The 24,664-nt window shown below is 43.3% G+C and overlaps 1 protein-coding gene across 1 annotated transcript in view; it reads right to left on the reverse strand.

Annotated features, from left to right (window-relative positions):
• The window catches only part of pde5a (phosphodiesterase 5A), a 63,572-nt gene extending 41,847 nt beyond the window's left edge, over positions 1 to 21,725 (reverse strand). Inside the window, exons 1-9 of the mRNA XM_022747857.1 lie at positions 21,661 to 21,725; positions 17,808 to 17,897; positions 17,566 to 17,714; positions 17,366 to 17,511; positions 15,339 to 15,512; positions 7,760 to 7,849; positions 7,440 to 7,511; positions 6,993 to 7,082; positions 6,766 to 6,903 (exon numbers count right to left, since the gene is read on the reverse strand). Coding sequence (XP_022603578.1) covers positions 6,766 to 6,903; positions 6,993 to 7,082; positions 7,440 to 7,511; positions 7,760 to 7,849; positions 15,339 to 15,512; positions 17,366 to 17,511; positions 17,566 to 17,714; positions 17,808 to 17,897; positions 21,661 to 21,725 — 1,014 coding nt within the window. The remainder of the gene's footprint in view (positions 1 to 6,765; positions 6,904 to 6,992; positions 7,083 to 7,439; positions 7,512 to 7,759; positions 7,850 to 15,338; positions 15,513 to 17,365; positions 17,512 to 17,565; positions 17,715 to 17,807; positions 17,898 to 21,660) is intronic.
• Between the last annotated feature and the right edge of the window lie 2,939 nt (positions 21,726 to 24,664).

A 24,664-nucleotide genomic window follows, 5' to 3' on the forward strand; every position in this document is an offset into this window, starting at 1 on the left:
GTGGTGAGGTTGGAAATGACAGGGTGTTTGCTGCGAGCCAGGTTCAATCATGTGGGTAAGTCTAGATAAACTTATACTGAATCCTGTTTATCAGAAAATATTACTGGTGCCAGAGACAAATGAAATCCTCTCTACTGAATAAAAGCTTGATAAGTTTAACAAAAGGATTTGGTCCTTGAACATAAAATATTTCTATACATACAATACAAATCTCTATACACACACACACACACAAACACACACACCAAACATCAGCTAAATGGGCAATAACGTGGGCATTTTATGTAATCAGTACTTACAATAACACACCATTAATTAGCAGTATTTACAGTAAGTTGACAGTTAGAACGTCAGACCTGTCAGATGCATCATTTTCTGTTGAAAGGCTCATAGTTGTGGGTAGTAAATGTGTTGTTGAGTGAGTTATTCAAACTATTGTTAAGGATGGCTTGTTATTATGTTCAAGCATATGGTGTGTGTGTGTGTGTGTGTGTGTGTGTGTGTGTGTCTGTGTGTGTGTATTGTTATGGGTAATTTGCTGGACCTTTCTGAGCCTAAGATATTACGTTTTAAAAAGGCCTCACAACAAAGAAGTTAAAAGCATCATGTCAAGAAGCATGTCTAGATGTATGCAGATGACACGTTAATATATGTAAGTGTAAGGTAAACCATGTAGATAGAGAACTAAAATGGTCCAGAATCTAAAGCAACATTTAAAAACACAATCTGCTGCACCTTATGGTCCATTCAGGAGCTATTCTGGAGTTTTCAATCATATCGTATGATGTTGACCTCTGACCTTTGCCCACTAAATTCTAATCAGTTCATCACTGAGTCCAAGTGAACGTTTATGCCAAAGAAATTCCCTCAATGTGTTACTGAGCTATGGTATTCACAAGAATGGGAACATATTGTATATAAATTAAATCTAGTCAAAAACTCCAGCGTCTGAAAACAAAGACATTAAGGCAGGCATACACACTCCAAAATATTATAAAGCCCTCTGATATTTTCCAGTGTATGATGACCTGCATCTTGATGTTTTTTTTGTTTTTATTTTCATTTCATTTACAGGCATCAACTGCTTCATTCATGCTTCACAATCATTGGCTCATTTATCAGCTTCTTGGGTACCAGCTAACTAGTAACATCTAATCATATTCATGCGATTGTACAGCATGGCCTATATGGAATTAGCAAATATCAATCCATCTGTAAAATTCTTATATTATCATACTCCTAAAGGTTAAGTTTAGACCAGAAGATTCAGGATGAATTCAGTTGGAACTTGCAGCTACATGACAGGTAACACTGCCGCAACTAGAGATGCCATGACACAACATTCATCTAAACCTGGGCATAATGAAAGCATCTGGTGGTCTATCCTACAACGAGCTGATTAAAACACCTTTGAACTGTTATTGCTAGGGCTGGGGACTGCTTTTTCTAACATTAAGCTATTTCATTGGACAGAAATGAGAATTTAAAAAAACACTTACTGCAAACAACCAGAAGTTGTCAAAGGGCAATCTGTTTATCTTGTTAGAGTAAATCTTCTACAGACACACGCCTGTTCCCCAAACTAATTCATGGGCTGATTCTCTCTCTCTCCTCTGTCCAAACCTGCCACTTCCACCAGCTGGCTGTTTGTAACTGACTTGACAAGCTGACTTGGCTGTTGAAACAGATGACTTGCCCTTTGTTCTAAAACCAGCCACTGATGACATGACGAGCTGAGTTGCCGGCGATGCCACCAGCCATCTTAAGTTGATCTGAGACAGGCCAGTTTACACCGCTGCAATGTTTCCCTGCGACGGACCAAAATCCGGTTCCTTCATGAGCCTTTGGTCTAAACTCATCTATGCACAGGACAACACCATCAAGTCCACCCCCGTGGATGAAAGAGGCCTCAACACTGAAGTACACAGAAAACCCACACACACCAAATCAATATTTACTCTTTGATTCTCACCACCCCCCCTGGAGCACAAGCTGGGGGAACCCTGCAGCACCGGGCTCAGAACAAGAGCACAGGGGAAGAACAGCAAAGACACGTCAGGCGGGTACTTAAAACACATGGATACCCAAACTGTTCCTTCCTCAAAACCACAAAAACATACAGAATAGACATAAGAAAACAACAATAAGTGGAAACAGCACTGTCATTCCTTACATTGCTGGAGTATCTGAAAATCTGTCATCTTTAACATACACTGAAGCCCTGTACACTTCAAGCCCAGCAGCACTCTGAGGCAGAAGGTTGTCCACCCTCAGGACAAAACACCCAGGCATAAGCAACGCACTGAACTTAACACTGAACCACAGTCTGAGAAAGATAACCCTGAGGAATTTGTTTTCTATTACCAGCTCTAACCCAGGAAGTCTTGTGGAATCCTTTATTTTCTGGGTGGACAGTCTCATTGCATGTAAACTAGCTCTGTCATTTTCTCCTCTCAAAATCTGCCCTCTAAAACACTGCTGTTTGTGGTCCAACATTATGGCAGAGCTCTTAACTCGCTGTCGTCATCCTGACCGCCCTGCACTTCCACAAGCACAGCAAGCACAGAGGGAGCTTTTCTCCTCTGTCATGAAGTGGGAGAATTGATTTTAAACACCCAAAATATCTTATATTATGTGAAAAAAATCAAAATTAATCAATTTCTTACTTAAACAAGTGTGAAAAACAAAAGGATGATTTTTATTTCAGTATCAGAGTTTAAGAATGGGAAATCATTTGACACTTCCGAGCTTCACTGCCAAAAGCAACTGAGCAGAGTTTCATCACTGAACCATCTTTGAATTGGTTCAGTTGTCATCATCCACTGGCGAAGTCTGTGAGATATGGATGAAAGCTCAAGAAAGAAGCTAGTAAGACAGCCTTGAACAAGAGTGACATATCATCAGAAAAAAGCCTCCCAAACAAGTTTGACAAAATGATCTGAACTCAAGCTTCATTTATTAACCACTGACATGGACCACTTGGATAACTGAGCAAATCAAACTTCATTGTCTAAATTTTCCTCATTTGCTGATGAAGTCTGTGATATATGGCTGAAAGGTCTGGAAAAAGCTAGAAAGTGGACCTTGAGAAAGATTATTTTGTCAAACTATACTTGCCAAGTCAAAGGGTGAACTGTAATACTCAAGTAAAGGTTTCAATTAAAGGTTTCTGGTGTTTTGATCCATAGGTTTTAAGAACCAAAAACCGTCTCAGTGTAGTTTTACATCTCCTCTCTCAGGCTTCTCTCTGGAGCTCTAGTGACAACAGGTCAGTGAGCCAATCAGAGGAGAGGAGGCTCTGAACCTCTCTTCTGATTGGCTCACTGATCTGACTGTTTCCTGGGTGATCTAAAAAAATTTTATATATTTAGTAACATTTAGTTCTAACCAAGTAATCTGATTGGACGAGAGGCTTCCATGAGTGCTGATATGGAGTATAACAGCACTGGGACTTTTAACTACATGTATCACTCCGCTTCACAGGCGTTCTATTAACGTTCGTTATCTCTCTTAGGTTGTAACAAACTTGGCAAAGATAAAAATATTTCCAGACATAAGATTGAAATGAGATGATGTGTGGTGGTCAGGAGAGGATGAAGAGAAGAAGCCTGGATACTTCAGTGCCAACGTCACGGTGACCTCACAAAACGTGGTCTTGGCCTTGTGAACGCATTATCTCAGTAACGCCTTTAAGAAATCCTTTCACATTTGGCACAGATTTTCACTTGGACTCAAGGATGAACTGATTCGATTTTGGTGGTCAAATGTCAAAGGTCAAGGTCAGTGTGACCTCACAAAACACTTTTTAGCCATTACTCAAGACTTCACAGCAATTATGACAAAATTTCACACAGTTGGTTCATATTTTATATGACTCTGGATGAATAGGGATGTAACCTGGAACAAGTCAGAGTTGCGGAGGGATACAACTACAAGGAGGTAATTCTAGATTTCTTTTAGAAATGTGTCCAAACTGCTCCATATACAGTATAACTATACAGACTAACATCTCCACCAATTCTAATCTGCTTCTCTCTATTACTTTCTAACAGTTACTTTTGTTGCATTATGCATCAGTCACACTGACTGCAACACACTGGTATATGGATTTAAACACACAAAGACAGATGAGGACAGCTGGAGACAGAACTGCCAAATGAGCAACTAAGACTAAACCTCCAGATGAGGCTCCTCAGTGTTATAACCTCCATTATTCATCTAGGAAAAGAGATTTGAAGTTCCCCCTAAATTACTGTATAAACATTATTTAATATAAAATATAAACACAGCATGTGAGCTGTCTTATATGGAAAAATAGAGAGCACTGTAAATCTGAAGAAACTGGATCATTAACCAGGAACCAACACAGAGGAACAGAAGCCACATTCTTTCTGATGTTTGAAATGCTTGGATCAAAATAATGGGTGCGATGAGTTTCACAGTTTCTGTGCAGCCATCAGCTGCTTATTAGATGCACCTACAGAGATGTAGGAATACTACAACCAGGCTTATTTATCAATCTCCCTCAGTATATGACAGTTCATTTGCTTCCTCTTCCTGTGTGTCAGTGTGAAGTATAAAGTGTGTCAGTGTGTGTTTTCCAGACACTGGATGCCCCTGAGGAGGACAAGCCAAAAAAAAAGTATGTCCTTAGAGGACTAACACGGTCCTGTGTGTGTGTGTGTGTGTGTGTGTGAGAGAGAGAGAGAGAGAAAGACAGAGAGAGTCAGTAAAGTGTCAGTCAGAAGTAAGGACTGCATTTATTTTAAAACACTGCCAGTGACTCTTCTTTTTTGCTTTGTGGCTGGACTGCAACAGTGGGGCCAACCTAAAGGCCTAATGGCCTGACCTGACTGACTGACTGACTGACTGACTGACTGACTGACTGACTGACCACGGTCAGTAGGCTTAGGGCTACACCTCCTGTTGTGAAGTGTTGAGTTTGTATAAACACAGAATGCAGTAACTTTAACAGACAGGAATGACTCGAAAGGAGGCTTGGTGCTGAAATACCGATCTGACCAACTCTACATATCAAACAGAGGGAGACAGAAATGAAGACAAGCCTAGAAAAGTCTATTACACTCTGCAGGTGAGGTAAATCAAGTCTCTGCTCACTTTTTGAGGAAATACAGAAGTTGAAAACTGTTGTGGATCCCAGACAGAGGCTGTGCTCTGTGTGAGAGACTAACTAATGTAAATATTCTGTTGCTTCTAACTGTAACAGTCTTTGTCTTTAGCTGATGTGTTTGGTGATGTTGTCAGATGATGTCATAGTTATAAAATCAGGATTTTAGCAGCAGCTTGGAAGTGACTGCTGGTTAACATGCAGTCTTCATGGACCATATTTCAGTCACTGTTCCAAACTTGTTCAATTGTCATGACAACAGAGACAGAAAAACATGTCAATGAGAACAGCTTTATTGTGAATTCAGCTGTATTCAAATGCTGTAAATGTGAGCACAGAGAGGAGGAGAGAAGGACGTGATGATGTCATTCCTTTACAGGTTCCACATCAGTTTTCAACTACGTCCTTAATTCAGCACATTGACCATATGCAGTCCAGACATATACTAGGTTTTGACCTAGTCTTGTTATATAAAAGTTATTTACTTGCAGAACAGACACTGCGTGTCAGAGCTGACATCAGTCATTATGTTGCTGAAAGCTGCTTCATTTCCTTCTGTTCAAGTGCTTCACTTTTCAACCAGTGAAACAAAACAGCCTTCCACTGTTTCCATTAATGCAGCCTTTTGCTAAAAGCTATTTGAACAGCTGATTTTGAATCAGCTGTTCAACAATCAACTGCTTCATGTTTTACTGCAAAAATACATAAACAAATAAGCTAATAAGTCAGATGGTCAATTACAGCTAATCTTGGGCTGTTCGTCATTCTATTGTGAAATTCTTTGTTATATGTATTTTCTATTTGTAAACTGTGACTGTATCAGGTGTATCAAAATCTATCATTTTCATTTCCACAGTATGGGCTCAGTGATAAATCAAAAAATGAATTAGACTAATTTGAACTTGTGTGTTTACATGACGTGTAATCAAGTTATTACAAAGTGCAAAAAAAAAGGCTTATTTTCAGTCTAAAAGTAATTACTGTCTCCAGTCAGGACTACCTCAAAGGTTGTGGCAGTCATCCATGCCATGGTCACCCATGGTTACCCAAGAAGAGTTGAATCAAGGGCAACTGGACTTTGTTGTAGATACCTGAAGATGTTTCACCTCATCCTGGAGACATCAAATTCACACAAGCATATGTTGTGGCTTTTTTTGGACTGTGCCGTACACATAGAAGACAAGTGTCCAAGCCCAAGAGAAGGAACACAAACACGTGAAAGACGCACTTAAAGCTTGTGGATACCCCAACTGGACTTTTGTGAAAACAGGATCCAGGAAGAACACCGACATTTCCAGTCAGTCAGAACCGAAGGAGCCTCTTGGATGATTCATCTCTTCTTGAGTCATTATATCTGCCACAGTATAAATGTATGGATAACATTCATGAGAGGGACAGACCGAAGAAACACTCAGGTCTGAGAACTGTGGGGAATTCTACTCTGTCCTTTGAGTTGGCTGAAGTGACTGCACAAACACGCACATACATGTATACGTGCAGTCACTGACGTACATACACGCTCATGCACGTGTGGGGCTTCTACTAAACAATCAGAGTATGTACGTGCATCTCGTCCTCTATGTCTCTTTTCACCCCCCATAGTGTGTGTGTGTGTGTCTGTGTGTGTGTGTACTGACCATTGAGTCTTCGTCAGCAATGAAGACAGTACAAGCCTGGGCCTGCATGAAGGACAGAATGGTTCCTGCGATCTTCCTCAGTAAGACCTCCAGACACTGCTGTTCCTCAAAGATCAGACTGGCCAGGTCCAAGAGCACCTGCGCACACACACACATACAAGAATAGATTGTGTATAGACTTGTGTCCGTACATACACAAACCTTCAGAAACACACATTCATACTCACCTGATTGCGTCTGTTCTCCAGCTGCGATGTCTCATAGAGCTGAGCGTTATGCAGGACGATGCCCGAAAAGGCCAAATAGGACGAGAAGTCCTGTGAGGGAGGAGGAGAACCACATGTGAGAGGAAAGAAAGACAAGAAACAAGACCGGACTACTGCATGGAAAAAAGATAAATCAATGAAGAAGTGGCAGAAAGAGAGAGGAAGTGAGGATGGAAAGATGACGGATGATATAAGGAAGGACGCAAAGGTGGAGATGGATTGAGGAGAAGGCGTGTGTAGTTTGACACGGGACAGGACAGCTACGCTTATGCTTATACTAATGCATAACATGCCAGTAAGTCTGTCCAACACTTAAGTCAAGAGCAACAGACTGTTGCCAACAAGTTTCGGAGTTTTTAAACATTAACAAAACACGGTCCTTGGAAGTGAAACTGAAACTTTGCTCACCTTTTCATCCTGTTCAGTGAAGGCACCGTCCTCCCCACATTTCTTGTTGATAGCCTGAGCCACTCCGACCACCTGTGATGGGTGAAATAGATAAAACAAAGACAGAGGTGATCTGAAGGACTGGGTGACGCACACCAGATTCGAACAAACCAGGTGATGCACACAGTGTGCATCACCTGGTTTGTGCGAATCTAACAGACATTTTTATTTATACACATTTATTTACGTATATAGGGGCCTTAAAGTGGCTCTTGCTTCGATATCACTTGACGATGTGGATCGTATGATTCATTCGGGTCTGAGAAGTCGTGCCGTCTCACCTCGTCTCTGTGGTTCTTGATGGGCAGACAAAGGATACTCTGGGTTTTGTAACCTGTGATCAGGTCGACCTCAGCGTTGAACCTGGGGTCCTGGGGAAGCAGGACACACACATATTTCAGAGCTATTTCTAATAGTGTGTTAGACCAACATACTTGCACTATTCTGAGCTTTTTAACAATCATAACTGGATTCCTCAGCGCTGTTGATTTTTCATACGGTTTCTGTATTACCAGCTGAAACACTAAATAACTTTAATTTAGAAACTGATATTCTGATATAAACACAATGATTCTTAGTTTCAGGTGATTACACACGAATGAAAACCTAATAATGAACATCAAATTCCCTGTCTGACAACAGATCTAACTAAATCCTACACAGTGGTCCTTTAAGAACCGATGGATATAGAGATGTTTTCTTCAGAGGGCTAATCTCCCACCCACCAGCTGACCTTTAAACACTCGCCTTCTCTCTGTCCTTTGCCATTAGGCTCCTCCATAGACTCAAGGGGACCGTCTGTGTGTGTATGTGTGTATGAAACTATGACACAACAACCATTTAAACATTACACTCAGGTTTGGTATGGGAAGACAAAATGGTTCCTTATGTTTGTATCATAGCAGGATTTCTGTGCATATTCCAGGGTCCTCAATTTCTCTGTACTGTACACTATGGTGTCCTGAGACACAAGCGAATATCAACTTCCCCTGTTTTAGTAGAATATTTCTCCTTGTTCTGTTTGCTGCTCGTTTAAACTCAGCATTTCACACTGACTGGACTCTTGAAGAGACTGCTGTTGAAGGAATAAAAACAAAGGTCTAACTAGTGAATCTTGACTAACGCCCCTTAGTCTGCTTCACCTGTCAGGCTGTCCATTCTTCCATGGCACATATTCACTTGACAGTGAGAGCACTGGCACATTAACAGCTCTAAACGCTAACACACGTTGGTTCTGTAGAACTATGGGGCTGAAAACCCAGCAGGTGGAGGCAGACAGCCCCCCCCACCCCCACCCCCACCCCCACCCCGAGCCCGCTTCTGTTGGAGGTTTCTCCCCGTTAAAGGGAGTTTTTCCTCCCCCCTGTGAACTGTTGGTCTCTCTCTATAATAATGTGAGGTCTCCACATCACCCTGTAAAGTGCCCTGAGATAATGTATATATTGATTTGGCGCTATACAAATGAAATTGAATTGAATTGAATTGAAGTGAAAACCTGAACTGAAAAAGGAAACAATGGCACTGAAACACTCACATCATTATATAGACACGTTTGTAGGATATTGACCATGGTATTGATTACTGTGATTACTTTGCAGCATACAATAACAGAATATCAACTACTATAGACTTTTAGGAGAGGGAAAAGAGGAAGAAATAAAGAAAAACATTATCATCATCATTATTATTATTGTTGTATACGCAGTTTACTTCCCTTTTCAATAAGTCAGGAACCGATTGCCAGGTGTTGTTAACATCAGCTCTAAAATGATTGGTAAAACACAACGATCCCTAGCACAGAACAAGTCCTGAACAGGTAATAAGACCACCCAAACATCCCAGCTAGCAAACTGTGTCGGCCCACACATGGTCCGAATCACGGATGCCAGAACAAAAACACTCGACGCGACATCGGCCGGCTTGATCAGCCGTGAGGTACGGCCGCAGTGTGGACTGACCGTTCTGCCAAAGACTCAGCCAAGTCCGGGATGAGATATGCAGATGAAGTAGAGTCCGACTGGTGGCCCCGAGTTCAACAGCCCACAACTACAACTGACATACGCCACAAGTGCCAGACTTGGTTCATTACGGGTTCTGGCCGTGGGTCAGAATTGCTTATTCAGTTAATTTCCTGCCACTTTCCCCACGCCAAGCCTTCGCTGAGATGCAAGATCGTATCAGTTTACATGTAGAAATGACTGTAGAAATGATTTACACAACATGAGTTCTTATATTCTCATGGACAGGAGTAAAGCAGTTTGGAGTGCAACACATCCATAAACCTAAACTGTGAGTGAAGTGATGTTAGAAGTTCATAAGCTGCAGCGATGACGTTAAAATCCAGAACTACAAGTAAAAGTCAAACAGCAGCTGTGCATTCAAATCACACAACAATCATAAATATATAATTCTTTTTACTCAATAAAAGGCTTGAATGTCACAAATGTTATTCCTGTGCCCGAGGAAAGATGTGGATGAATTGTCTGTGTGTACTTTTGTCTGCAAACTCTCTCGCGTCATATTGCCCCTTGAGGGACAAATCAAGTTCATTGAATTGAAGGGTAGCATGGTGGCGCAGTGGTTAGCACTGTCACCTTTCGCCAGGCCCATAGTTCTGTGTTTGAACCACCGGGCCTGGGGCCTTCCCGTGTCTGCCGGGGTTCTCTCCCACAATTAGGCCCATAGGTGTGTGAGTGGCCGTTTGTCTCTATATGTGATAGACTGGCGACCTGTCCAGGGTGTAACCCGCCCTCATCCAATGTCAGCTGGTCGATTCCTGTCAGTGAAGCTGCTGAGGGAGACGCAGGAGCAGCACGTCCCACATGGTTCACATGTATTTTTTGTCGGTCATGTCACTACATCAACTGACTGAGGCTCAAACAGGCTGAGTCTCTCTGATGTTTCCTCCTCTAAACATCTCCATCACCTCAACCTGGAGCAAGCAGGTGGTGGAGGACAGAGTGGAGGACAGAGCGGTGGAGGACAGAGCGGTGGAGGACAGAGCGGTGGAGGACAGAGCGGTGGAGGACAGAGCGGTGGAGGACAGAGCGGTGGAGGACAGAGCGGTGGAGGACAGAGCGGTGGAGGACAGAGCGGTGGAGGACAGAGCGGTGGAGGACAGAGTGGTGGAGGACAGAGTGGAGGACAAAGTGGTGGTGGAGGACAGAGTGGTGGAGGACAGCATGGTGGACAAAGTGGTGGAGGACAGAGTGGTGGAGGAAAGAGTGGAGGACAGAGTGGAGGACAAAGTGGTGGTGGAGGACAGAGTGGTGGAGGACAGCATGGTGGACAAAGTGGTGGAGGACAGAGTGGTGGAGGAAAGAGTGGAGGACAGAGTGGAGGACAAAGAGGTGGTGGAGGACAGAGTGGTGGAGGACAGAATGGTGGACAAAGTGGTGGTGGAGGACAGAGTGGAGGACAGAGTGGTGGAGGACAGAGTGGAGGACAAAGAGGTGGTGGAGGACAGAGTGGTGGAGGACAGAATGGTGGACAAAGTGGTGGTGGAGGACAGAGTGGAGGACAGAGTGGTGGAGGACAGAGTGGTGGACAAAGTGGTGGAGGACAGAGTGGTGGAGGACAGAATGGTGAACAAAGTGGTGAAGGACAGAGTGGTGAAGGACAGAGTGGTGGTGGACAGAGCGGTGAAGAAGAGAGTGGTGGAGGACAGAGCGGTGGAAGACAGAGTGGTGGAGGTGGACAGAGTGGTGGAGGACAGAGCGGTGGAGGTGGACAGAGCAGTGGAGGACAGAGCGGTGGAGGACAGAGTGGTGGAGGACAGAGTGGTGGAGGACAGAGCAGGGGAGGACAGAGTGGAGGACAGAGTGGTGGAGGACAGAGTGGTGGAGGACAGAGCGGTGGAGGACAGAGTGGAGGACAGAGTGGTGGAGGACAGAGTGGAGGACAGAGCAGTGGAGGACAGAGCAGTGGAGGACAGAGTGGAGGACAGAGTGGTGGAGGACAGAGCAGTGGAGGACAGAGTGGAGGACAGAGTGGAGGACAATGTGGTGGAGGACAGAGTGGTGGAGGACAGAGCGGTGGAGGACAGAGTGGAGGACAGAGTGGTGGAGGACAGAGTGGAGGACAGAGCAGTGGAGGACAGAGCAGTGGAGGACAGAGTGGAGGACAGAGTGGTGGAGGACAGAGCAGTGGAGGACAGAGTGGAGGACAGAGTGGAGGACAATGTGGTGGAGGACAGAGTGGTGGAGGACAGAGCGGTGGAGGTGGACAGAGCGGTGGAGGACAGAGCAGTGGAGGACAGAGTGGAGGACAGAGTGGAGGACAATGTGGTGGAGGACAGAGTGGTGGAGGACAGAGCGGTGGAGGACAGAGTGGTGGAGGACAGAGTGGTGGAGGACAGAGTGGTGGAGGAAGACAGAGTGGTGGAGGACAGAGCGGTGGAGGTAGACAGAGTGGTGGAGGAGGACAGAGCGGTGGAGGACAGAGTGGTGGAGGTAGACAGAGTGGTGGAGGACAGAGCGGTGGAGGACAGAGTGGTGGAGGACAGAGCGGTGGAGGTAGACAGAGTGGTGGAGGACAGAGCGGTGGAGGACAGAGTGGTGGAGGTAGACAGAGTGGTGGAGGACAGAGCGGTGGAGGACAGAGTGGTGGAGGTAGACAGAGTGGTGGAGGACAGAGCGGTGGAGGACAGAGTGGTGGAGGACAGAGCGGTGGAGGTAGACAGAGTGGTGGAGGACAGAGCGGTGGAGGACAGAGTGGTGGAGGTAGACAGAGTGGTGGAGGACAGAGCGGTGGAGGACAGAGTGGTGGAGGTAGACAGAGTGGTGGAGGACAGAGCGGTGGAGGACAGAGTGGTGGAGGAGGACAGAGTGGTGGAGGACAGAGCGGTGGAGGTGGACAGAGTGGAGGAGGACAGAGTGGAGGAGGACAGAGTGAAATGAAAACAGAGCTGGTATTTATGATGCAGCAGTCAGACACAGGTGAGGCCTGGCTGAGGCCACAGTGGCTCACACTGATGTAAACAAGCAGCTGGGGGCGTGTCCGTCACTGTGCTGCTGAAATCAATGTAATCCTGAGCAGACTAATGGGGAGTTAAAGATCCAATCAGAGAGCTGGGGAGTCCCTCAGATGACGTAGATTGACTTCCTGGAAGCAGTATCAGGTTCTGCAGCGCACACACACACACACATACACACATATACGTATATATATATATATATAACATGCAGCATAAACAGTCAGATAATTGTGCATTAACTGAGTCAATTAGTGCACATCATGATACACACACTAATATTGATTTTGTTTTACACACATTTTTATGTGCAATTTAATTCTGTTTGCTACACACATATGTGCACAAAAACAGAATTGCACACACACACACACACACACACACACACAGACAGACAGACAGACAGACACACCTTTTACACATATTCATACATTTATAGGCATTAATTACACACACTTATGTACACATACACATGCGCTCACACACTCAAAAACACACTTGAATCCTCAAGTGCACTCACTTATAAGGTGATCACACACACACACACACACACCACACACCACACACACACACACATACACACACACAAACACAAAGCAAGCTTGGACACAGGTGGAACACTGTTGTTCTCTACCCCACCACCACCCCCACCCCCTCTATCCATCCCTCTCTTCCTATCTCCCTCTCTCCCTCTCTCTCCCTCTGTCATCATCATCATCTTGAGGTTAGCAGGCAGCCAGATGACAGAGCTATCAGAAGGAGGGAAGTGCACAGCAGGAAATCACACACAGAATAAATGACTCCAGGCGCTGATGCTGCTGCTTTGTGGAAAACAAACTGTTTCATTATCGGCCTTGAATCTTTTTTTGAAGATATTTTTATGGAAGCAGAGAAGCACACACTATAACCTCATCTTTTTTTTGTTTCAAACAAAGGCTGTGTTTCTGTGTAGAAGCATGTAGCTGGACTACAAGAACTGATATTTGATATGATTCCTAGGCTACAGCCATGCTGCCCATTAACCCACATTCAGATTGAAGGCCATATACACACTGTGAGTTTGACAAATCTAATAACTGTGAGAGAAATGTGACATCCAGAACAGTGGTCATATTGTACTATGAGACACGCCCAGCAACATTCAATTTAAACTTAAGGCAAATTTGACATGTCAGAAGTTGAAGTCCAAATTCTGATTCAAATATACAAAACACACATGACTACATATGTAAAAACATATTATTCATCTATTTACACTGCAGCTCTATAATCCCCCAGACATTCATCACACAATGTGACGTCCCATATAGGCTATCACAGTCTTAGATTGTTACCATATGCCATAAAGCACCACACTGATCAGTCCGTCTAAACAACCATTAACACAAACAATGAACTTTAAACTAACTTCAGTAATCTAGCTGGTGATTATCAAGCAAACTTCAGGCTCATGTCGGACCAGCAGTGCAATGGTTAACTCAAACATCAGCACCTCACTGTGACACACTGATTAGTTTTTGTTTGGTCTGAGATGAGGATTAATGAGATAGCAGACGTATGGAGTGATGACTCTGAGGAATCTAAACTCATTCATTTAGTTCAGAATTTGTACAGATACATTTATACATAGATTTATTTATTACATTGTTTTTCTTCTGCTGACGCAGAGATGTTCACTGTGGAACTGTAAAATTCTGCTGCAAAGAACTTCTTGAATTGCAAAGTCCAACAGACAACATGAACAACAGGTATATTATAAAATGGTCAGGGTAAGTCTCCACAAAATGAATGCAAGTGTGTGTAATTTCCCCAAAAGTGACTAAAGTAAACATGTGTGTGTGTGTGTGTGTGTGTGTATGTGTGTGTGTGTGTGGCCGCTGCAGTTAGGACTAAACCCCTGTGGTATGAGGCGAGCCACCACGGCGCCCCCAACTGTTGAAGATTTAAATAAAAATACACAACACCCCCACACATTAAACTTAATATGTTGTAAATATAAATGCGGTTATCTGTATTACAGCAGTGTTATGACATATTATATTATGAAGTGTAGAAGTGTCAATCACATGTAAACAAGGGTGGCACAGTGTGCAGTGGTTAGCACTGTTCCCTCACAACAACAGGGTCTGCCCGGGGTACTCAGGCTTCCTCCCCCAGTCCAGAGACATGCAGGTTAGATTGAATGGTGACTCTACAGTTGCTCACAGGACAACATCCAGGGTGGGGAGAGTTAACATTATTGAGAAACACTGTTATTTGCTTTCTTTCTGGGAGTGAAAGGTTCAGATTGATATTAATCTCACTGTTTGTTAATTCAATTCACTTCGCTTTGATTTTATTTATATGTGAATGATTGAGCTTTAAAAGGACAGGTAGGTGTATGTCTAACTTAAAGGGAAGTTTTCTGTTTCTATTTAAGTGAATAAGCGTATTTCAACATATTCCTTTAATTTGCAATTTAGCTTTTTACTGTGATGTAAAGATGAGCCATGTCGTTGGTGACAGGTTCTAAAGTCAGATTGATCATTGATTGAAGTGGGAGAGTGGTATTATGTTGAAACCTGGTTAATACACTGAAACTGTCAGGGGTCAGAATGTCACCAGAGACTGCAGCTGGCGTGTGTGTGTGTGTTTGTGTGTGTGTGTGTGTGTGTGTGTGTGTGTGTGTGAGAGAGGAGCCTACTTGTCCTTCTTTGATGCCCCTCCCACCCCCTCCAGTCTGCTCTGTCAGCATGAACCATCAAATATACCCCAAAGCAAACACAAGCCTGTTTCAACACACACACCAATGTACACACAGCAAAACCACCTCATTAGAGGCTTCACCAGCATCTTCACTGTTACCGGTGACATGAAGAAAAGGAGGCAAGACCATGTGAAATCCCCACCTCATACGCGTTCTTGATATTGAGTGCCTGGCCCGTTGCAGCTACGTGTCCCACAATGCCCTTGTTCCACTCCAGCCGGATGCAGCTACTGGAGGATTCTTCCAATGTGGATCCCTCGGCCACATCAAACAGCCGGCTAACCAAGAACTTTCTGTTGGAGCTGTCCTCACCCACCTGGGACCACACACACACACACACACACACACACACACACACACACACATACACACATACAAATCAGTAAAACAGACATGCAGACATGACATGTTGTATATATGATCGTGCTCTTTACTGTACTAAAAAGAAAAAGGTACTCAGTCAAGAGAACACGTTGATTGTGCAGGTAATATTCACATAAATAAATCTGATTCCACTATAACTAGAGGACACACTACACAGACATCAGACTATACTGGAGTCACTGTTAGGGGTTTTGATTATGTCTATATGTAATATGAAGGTGCTGCTCATAGGGACCAATCCAGAGAGACTTATTAATTAGCAGCTACAGGTTTTAAAGTCACGTCATTAAAAGATCCCATACAAGAAAAATCTATCATTTTACATGAATAATAGATTCAATGACACTGTAATGTGGAGGTTGTCAGTAACAATGATGAGCCCACATACAATCATCAGCAAACTCTGCAGTTCCCCTCAGCTCGACAGAGCTTTTTTAGCCTATTTTAGCTCGTTGTTTTGAAACCTGCGGTCGAAATCTCTTATCTCCTTCAGCATAGGAAACCTATTCTTTACAAAAGAATAGGAGAAATGGTGTCCCACAATTCCTTGCCGCAGCAACGTTTAAAGCAACACATCATTGTAGTTTCACCTCTGCAGACCCAGATAAATGTAGAAACATCAGAGCAGCTGTTTTAAGAAAGACCACCAGAACTGATGGAGATCGTTGTCTGATCCACTGAAGCCCAAATCCATAAATACAGATTCATTCTCTTTAAATCAGTGAGGAGTCGTCATGAAGAACAAACAGGTTGAATTTATAGTTAATTATATTATCATATCCAAATACTATAGTCTATGAATAAATGTTGTTGCACTAAATCCCCTCCCATTGTGTAAAGCACTAAAAATGAATTTTCTCTACTTAACAAACTTATAGAAATGTTAAAAGCGTATATGACAGAAAACTATATTTATGTCTGAATATAATTTATTCTGTTTGCTTTTTCTTTGTGGTGAGGAAAGGAGGATTTATCGTCCATGTGTTATAAATAAAGTTAGTTTAAAAAACAAGGCTTAGTGTCAGTGAAATTAGATTCTTCTCCTATGTCCTTATCTTCTCCTTCACGTCTTTGACCTCATGACGTTTTTCCATCAAGGTCGAGGAAAAGTGGTTGGAGAGGAGATTATTTTGACCTTCTCGACTGCAGCCCTTGTTTCCTACAGCAGCGACCCACTGTACACTATCAAAGATACTTTACTGGGGCACTTGCTGGAATGGGGCTATTGTTAATACCTCTACTTTTCCTAAGTCAAAGCACCTGTTGTGGAAAAGGCCTGCTGGATTTAAATTCATCAGGTGGACAGAAACAACTCTAAATAAAGATTATTGCTACTCTGTGGTAGCTGGTAAATTAGCGGCTGTTTGCTAATGTGTTAGCCATTATAAGTTCATAAGCTGCCTGTGGCAAAAAAATCACTTAACGCTACTTCAGGGAGAAAAATATAAAAAACATTTTGTTTTAATCTATCCTTCATTTATAATACTGAATTGAGCAAATAAGTTATTTTTTCCCCCATTCAGGCTTCACACTACAAATACATGTTAAATACACGAAACATAAAATATGCTATACAAAGGCAGAAAACTAGCTCAGACAGACAGGTACTAACATGACAGACTAACACTTACACCTGTCAGCACTAACTGTTTCATTCCCTCTAAAGAGCCGGAGCTTTTCACATCAGATATACCGTAGAGACCTACGTCTCACTTCCTCCTCCTCCTCTGCCCACTGAGTTACACTTTGACCCCCCCCCCACAGCCCCTTCCCCTGTATTCCTACCAGGAACAGTGAGTAGCGGTCGGCAGCGATCAGCTCATTGATGTGGAGGAAGATCTTGTGGCAGAGTGCTGTCACATCCAGATGACTCGACACGTCCTTCACCAGCTCCAGCAGCCTGGTGCAGCGGTCACCCCCGCTGCCACTACCTGCCTCGCTGAGTCCGCCTCCATTACCACTGCCCCCAACAACACTGCCCTCACCCATCCCTGAGCCCCAGAGAGGCACGGTTTCACGGTCGGCGTCGCTCAGAAACGTCAGCGAGCCCTCCGAGTCTTTAACCACAATGGGTCTGAGCGGGCGGTCGAACTCTGATGCCGAGATTTTGCGAGTCGGGGTGCCAGGGGCTGGGCTGGGGACCGTGGCTGGGGATGGGCAGCGGTTGTCCAGGAGGCTGAGGGTGGGTGGGAGGATGGTGGAGGTGGGAGCAGGGTCTGTAGAGGACTGGTGCGCCCGCTGCTGTGGAGGATTTTCTTTGGAGGCAGAAGGCTGGATGGTGTGAACACGCTCAGCGAACCAGGCATTAACCATCTCCCTGTCCGGAGGAGAAGAAACTGTAACAGTTACTGATGTTCTGCAGGTTAAACTGTCAGATCACATGCAGTTCATTTCAAACAGACCTTATTATTGAAGACTTCTTTCATAATGACATTCTCCACCGACATACTCAGAACATTTATTCCCGACAGAGAAGAACACGTAATGAGCAGCTGAATAAATACACGTGGTCAAGAACACAAATCATCATCATCTGTTCCTCTTCCAAGACAAAAACAGGCATCCATGCCTGGATAATCTATGCTGCAATTAGCAGTGGAAAGGCCAAGACTCAGATTAAAAATGCAAAATTTGGGTGGAGACCGTGAGTGAGAGACACAGGCGATGAGGACAGTGAACCCTCGCAGACAGAGCAGCAGGTGAATCAGCTCCATGAGAGCGAGGTGAAGTTCAGCTGAGCTGTGGCTCTGTAGTGAAACATGATCAACTCAATCATGAAATAACAGTTGTTAGCGTTTGCTAAGATTTTCAGACATTAAAAAATGCATGCGTATATATTAGATTTCCAGATCGAACATGTGATGCCAGTGGTCCCAATTCCAGTTGTAAAAATTAAATGTTCAAAATTAATCTTAATGTGAATAATAGGCAGCAACTGGTTCCAACAGAAAACACACTGTAAGACTTTATCCATGGACTCTCAACACCATCTGACCCTGAACCAACTCAGTCCAATCAGTCATGATATATTGGCCCAACAATCTTAATGTGTGGCCCTTAATGTGATGAGGATAATGTGCTAATGGAATTTCCTGGACCACAAGGTGCAAAGGCCCCGACGACTTTCCTCTTAGTTCCCAAGGCGGTGACTTCAAAGACGTTATCATTCAGAGACAGTCCCAATGACACAATCAGAAGGAGTGAATACATTTTTCTGAGTGTCACAAACACCCTGAAAAGACTCTTTGTATTATCAGAATTTGAGCAATTAGACTCAATAAAATCAGAAGATTCTCAAAATTTTCCAAATCAATAAATGAGATTATTAAATGGCATTTATGATTCAGCCATTGATTCATACACTATTTGTTTGTATCTGGTTTCACTAAGTACAAGGGCTTACCACCGAGGAATAATGTGCGAACACTTCCTATCTAAAGTTTGCAAACATTAGCAAAGACTAGCTACCATAAGCCACTGATCCAAGAGCAAGCAAGGCTTAAATCTCAGACGAAGGAAGGGATTTATTGCATATGACAGTAACTTCGTTCAAAAGTTCCATATTATCACTTAAAGTTTCAAGCCAGAGATAAACTAGGATCAGGGAAATAAACAATTAGCTTGAGATCAGGGAAGCGACAGTCACTGAAAGGCTTTTGTGTTCACTTTTGTAGTACTCATTTCAGCCACAAGGCGCTGAAGTGAACCACTACCCCCCAGTCTGATTAGGACAAAAAGCAGTCATGTTTTTCTTTAGCAAGGAAGCTTCTGCTTTAGGAAGTCAGGTGATAGATACCAAGTCCACGGAGCGAGCAGGTCACAACGGATATATGGGTTAAAAGGGACCCGAACCCAGGAACTTCTCCCACGTGCAGGAGCTTCACGCTGTTAATGTGCACCCTGAATGACCAAAAAAAAAAAAAGTCACTTTCATTTTCACAGCATCTTGTGGCCAAAACGAGTATTACAAAAACAAATACTAAAAAAATCCTGACATTATTTTTTTTTTCACTTGGCTTTCAGGGTTTCCTTAGAAAATATATTTGCAAAAAATAAAACTAGTGAGAGGTTGTCATGAATTGGGAATTGGCCCCTGGTTGCGGAGATTCAGGTACTAATACACATATCCCTCCACCACAAATTTCTCTTTGGCTTCTGCACATAATTTGCATCTGAAAACTCTGACTGAAGAGAGCTGTCTGCTTTGAGCTAAACCATTACAACAAATAACGTCTCTTAGCAGTGATAACAAGAATACAGCAAATGTGGCCACTAAACATAATGCAACTGGCAATTTCACCGCTGGAGATTATGAAACAGAAGTATCATTTTTGTAGATAAATTATAAGTGAGCATGGATAATAAAAGTGAACGGTCTCTGTGATGAAGTGTTTTCATTTAGCCGGTGTGTGCTGTAGCCCCTTCATGTGTCTGATGGTGGATATTTACTGGAACAAATCAAATGTGAGCGTGTGTGTGTGTGTGTGTCAGACATGGTGTATGTGTGTGTGTGTGTGTGTGTGTGTTTGTGTGAACAGGATGTGAATTGGATGTGATTACAGCGACGTTCTCTAATCAGTCAACACATTGTCTGATCAACCCCGACAACCTGGTCACACACACACACATCCAGACACACTTTCCAGCGGAACTCTTCTCTGCTTCTGCTCGAGTTTTCAAACATGCTGAAGGTCATGTGACTCCTGGTGTTTTCATGCCAGTAAAAAAGGTTCTGTTCACCTGAGTGGACGGCCCAAACCTGGAGAGGACGGTAAAAGGCTCTGGCCATGAAATTAACCATGGTATCTTAGGCCCTGAGCCAGGCAAATAAAACTTGTGAGAGCCACAGAGAACGGGCTGTTATCTGAGTGCAGTGTGTCGGAGTCAGTCAGGTTGAGTCCTCCTTACTCCATCTCCCATCAAGTAGCCTGCCTCCCTACAGAGCCGACCCTAATGTATCCAGGGGAGGTGTGGCTAAATCAATACCTCTCTAAAAAAAAAAAACCTCTCAACCAGAACGACAGAATGGCTGATGTGTGCAAACCTCTCGCACCGAGCCCATCAACTTTTCTGCTTTGGTAATGCAGTCAAAAACAGCAGGGGAGGAACAAACATCTCCTCTGTCAATGCTTTTTATGGAAAATATTTCAAGATGGAGATTTTTTTTCTGTTTTGTCATTGCTGGATAAAAAGAAGACAAGGTGAAGTTGCTATGATGGTTTAAGTGGATAAATGGGTCTGAAGGGTTTTGTCACTAAAACAAACAGACTTTGAGTGTCCTGATGAAATGCCGCCAGGCTGATGAAATGCCCAGATACGCCTGCTGCAAAAAAAACGCCTTATATAGCTGCTGCTGCTGCTGCTGCTGCTTGAGAAAGACTCATTTGCAATTTATGTTTCTTAAGAAATTTAATGGCTAATTTTCCCCAGAAATGCTTTCTGAGGTCTAAAATGAGGAGGCTGCATCAGAAGAAAATAGTTTCATTGATGGCGCAGGCACATATGAGGGAGGCTTGTATCATTATCACCAAGGACCTATTCAACAGAACGCTGAGAATTAAACAGCAGTAAAAGTTAATGTTTAAAGGTCCCTGTGCAACTCTCCGAGCTGTTACTGATTATGAATTGAATGGTGAAATGAGATAGAGCTGAGCTGTGAGGAACTGAGTGCATGTGTGAATCACTACAGTGCAGTGCAGCAGCTGTGTGGCATGCACAGCTCTGCAGGTAGACCACCTGAGCAGGGACAGCCTGCAGGTCATAGTGGGCCTGACATAGACCCACAGGATGTTTACCGTTAGATATGATCAGTGCAGGGTTACATAGAGTTCCTGTCTTTAATAGAGAGGTAAAGTGATACCTGTAGTAAAAACAATCTAAACTAACAGAGGAAATGAAGTGCTTTATGATTGGCTGTTGGCCTGTACACAAAAGCAAACTGAGTTTATTTACTGAGAATCCCTGTGGAAACTACACTCACATTCACCAGGCTGCACATAAACACAGTAATTCAGGTTTAATGTTTAATGTCCTGAGCTGATGAAAGCCCACCCCCTCCTCTCCACTCCGTCCGCTTTTACCTTGACGCCTTCCTGATAAAGTAGGAGTGGGTGAACTCCAAGTGGTCGTCCAGCCACGCTTCCATCCTCTCGCTTTCTGGGGAACAGCAGTCCTCCATGGCGCGAAGGCGACAACAGAGTCTCCCGCTGAGAGCTACCGGCTACATGTATACGCGGAGAATCCGGTACCGAATAACGTGTACGGAGAAAGAGAGAGAGGGCAGCTCAGAGAGAGAGAGAGAGAGAGACAGAGCAGCTCGCGGGCCGGTTGGTCGGTGCGCGCGGATCATAAAGCGGTGACTGTGCTCTTCCTACTTGGTGAAGCGACTGTTGGAGGATTGAAGAGCGAATGAGAGAGAGAGAGAGAGAGAGAGAGAGAGAGAGAGAATTACCCCCTTTCTCATAGGCTTCTCATAGCCTATTATAAAAGACGCCACAACAACAACAACAACAACAACACACACACACACACAGGTTCTAAATATAGGAAGGATATTAGCATAATGAAATATTATAGGCTACTTTATTGGAACTTGACACACTATTTAAAGAATATAGTGGGAAAACAGCCTACTGATGATACAGGAAAATAATACAATGCATAAAGTAGCCTAATGGTGAGTATATTGTGTATTATTATTATTTTGCATTCAGTTTGCTTTATTAACATGCCATCTAAATAGATTTGTGTTGCCAAATGATATAATGGAAAACAGTACATGAAAGGGGGAGAACTGCAAAACCAGAACACTAATTTATACATTTTAGTTAAAGCTTCCATGCGTTGCAGATTATTACTGTATATGTGAAAAAGTAATATAGAGCCTTTAGTGTCCCTGAGCCGATAAGTCTAAGTCTGACAGATGTGTTTTATTTCATTTTATTTAAAAGCGACCATGTGCAGCTTTCAACATAAATGTCAGCGTTACTCCTGGACCAGATTGTAGCTTCAAGTCATCAAGTGATGTCACCTGAGTCAGGGCCGGGTTTGAAGAGACAAAAATAGGGCTGCAGAGTTAGAGAGGAGTGAGCTCACCCGAGCTCTGTGCCCCCATTTAGTAATAAATAGTAATTTAGTATTTTACTTCGAGAAGTTTGGAGAACTCACAAGAGACAGAATAAAGGATTAATGGTCAAAATCGAACCGGCAGAGGGTTAGGATATTCTTACATTTAGTCTGGGTCGAGCTCCCAAAGCTCTGGATCCTAATGCAGTTCAATAGATAGTCTTTGTTAGATCCTCCCTGCTTGGTAAATAAAATAAATTCCACATCCCTAGTTTATCAGTAGTAGTAGTGTATTCTGTTAAAAAGGTTTATTGTCTAACGCACAGTAAGATAACCCCAATGACATTATAAAAATACACTCGTGAGAAGCTCCATCCAATTTCATCTATTACTATAAGTAGACAGGTAGATGTACTGTAGGTTGCCAGGTGATCATCTATCTGTCTTATGTCTCTCCACCTCTTTCTGCCTTTGAAATGAATCAATTGATTTTAAAACGTTCTCTGAAAACACTTTAAAGTCTCCTACATAAAATCTCCATAAAATAACCAGTCTCAGGGGAAGTGCCCTGGGAAGGTTAGAGGGAGAACATTCTGACATTCTCCAAGCAAAGATTTCTTGTGGTCAGAGATTTACAGTCATTCTTAGAATAGTTCGTCTGTTCTTTCAGTAGAATATCGCATCAGAGGAACCTAAAGTAATCTTCTGTGGAGGTTCAACACACGGTTGCTGTAGAGAAGAATGGGCTATAGAATTTTGACGAAAAAACTACCACAACCTGAACCTAATGGGTCCTGACAGTATTAAACTTTTTGTATTACAGGAAATTAAAGTCATAACCGAGTTACACCAAAGTCTCTATGTAAATACTGAAGGATGTAATGCAAACAAAATATATAGCAATGTGGTGGACATCCCTGGCCTGGCATCAGTCACAAGCTATTAAGGAGTTCATGGTAAGGACATGTAGAGTTTATGGCCTGCAGTGGCCTCACTCTTCCTGCCTTCCCACCATCAAACTATCACATGATTGGAGACAGTGGAAGACGATTGTCCGCTGATTTCTCTTGGCTTTTGATGATGCATCATTTTCTCCAGGGAATAATATAAACACTGATTTTTTTTTTTTTATTCTGTTTAGATATGCTGATACATAGACAATGCTGAGTGATAGCAGCTGCAAGCAATGACTTTCCGCAAAAAAAGATGCAGATGGCTCCTCACACTCCAATTAATATCAGACACAAACAAGGCAAATGTAATCTGTGACAAATCCTGTATCAAAGACATTTTTTTTTACACAGAAAAGTATCTGGAGAAACATTGAAGACTTTTTAGTCATCAAAACATTTCAGAAATTCTAAATGTTTCTAAATATATTCTGAATACAAATGATCATCTGAAACTATTAGCTTTCAACAGCTGACACTGGTTGACATTTACAGATGAAATACATAGAGGAAATTGAAGGAATTCCTCTGCGAGGGCAAATTCTTCACAAATCAAATCATTCATTTATTCATCTTATTTGACCTCAGCCTGTATACCGTGATTAAACTGCTAATTCTAAATGCATAATTCACAATAAACCTGTGAACCACATAGCTGGAGGAGCCCAGGCTTTTATTGATGAAGTCTAATGGCTTTCAGCCTCTGTGTCTGCACTTGCTCTGCAGGTCTCCAGTGTCCGTCCAGCTGGACACTTGGCCCCCACCAGTGGTATTACCTTACCAGCAGATGGTGGCTGGTCATCCCGGGGGTACCCCACCAGCAGCATCCCAACCCCCGCCGAGCCTTCCATCACTCCCACAGCACAGAGAGCCAATCAGATACAACACCGCCTCTAGTCGGTCTAATGGTGAGACTGAGGAGGAGGGGGACACGTAAACAGAGTACTGTCTCCCTGTGACGCTTCCTTGTGCATTGTCTCTTCATTTCAGCTTTATGTACTCTGCTTTTTGGCATTGTCCTGTGTTTGTTGCTCAGGAGCTGACTGCACCGTACATTCCTCAGAGAAAA

Source organism: Seriola dumerili, unplaced genomic scaffold, assembly GCF_002260705.1.
Source record: "Seriola dumerili isolate Sdu_G_001 unplaced genomic scaffold, Sdu_1.0 BDQW01000111.1, whole genome shotgun sequence".
Taxonomy (NCBI): Eukaryota; Metazoa; Chordata; class Actinopteri; order Carangiformes; family Carangidae; genus Seriola; species Seriola dumerili.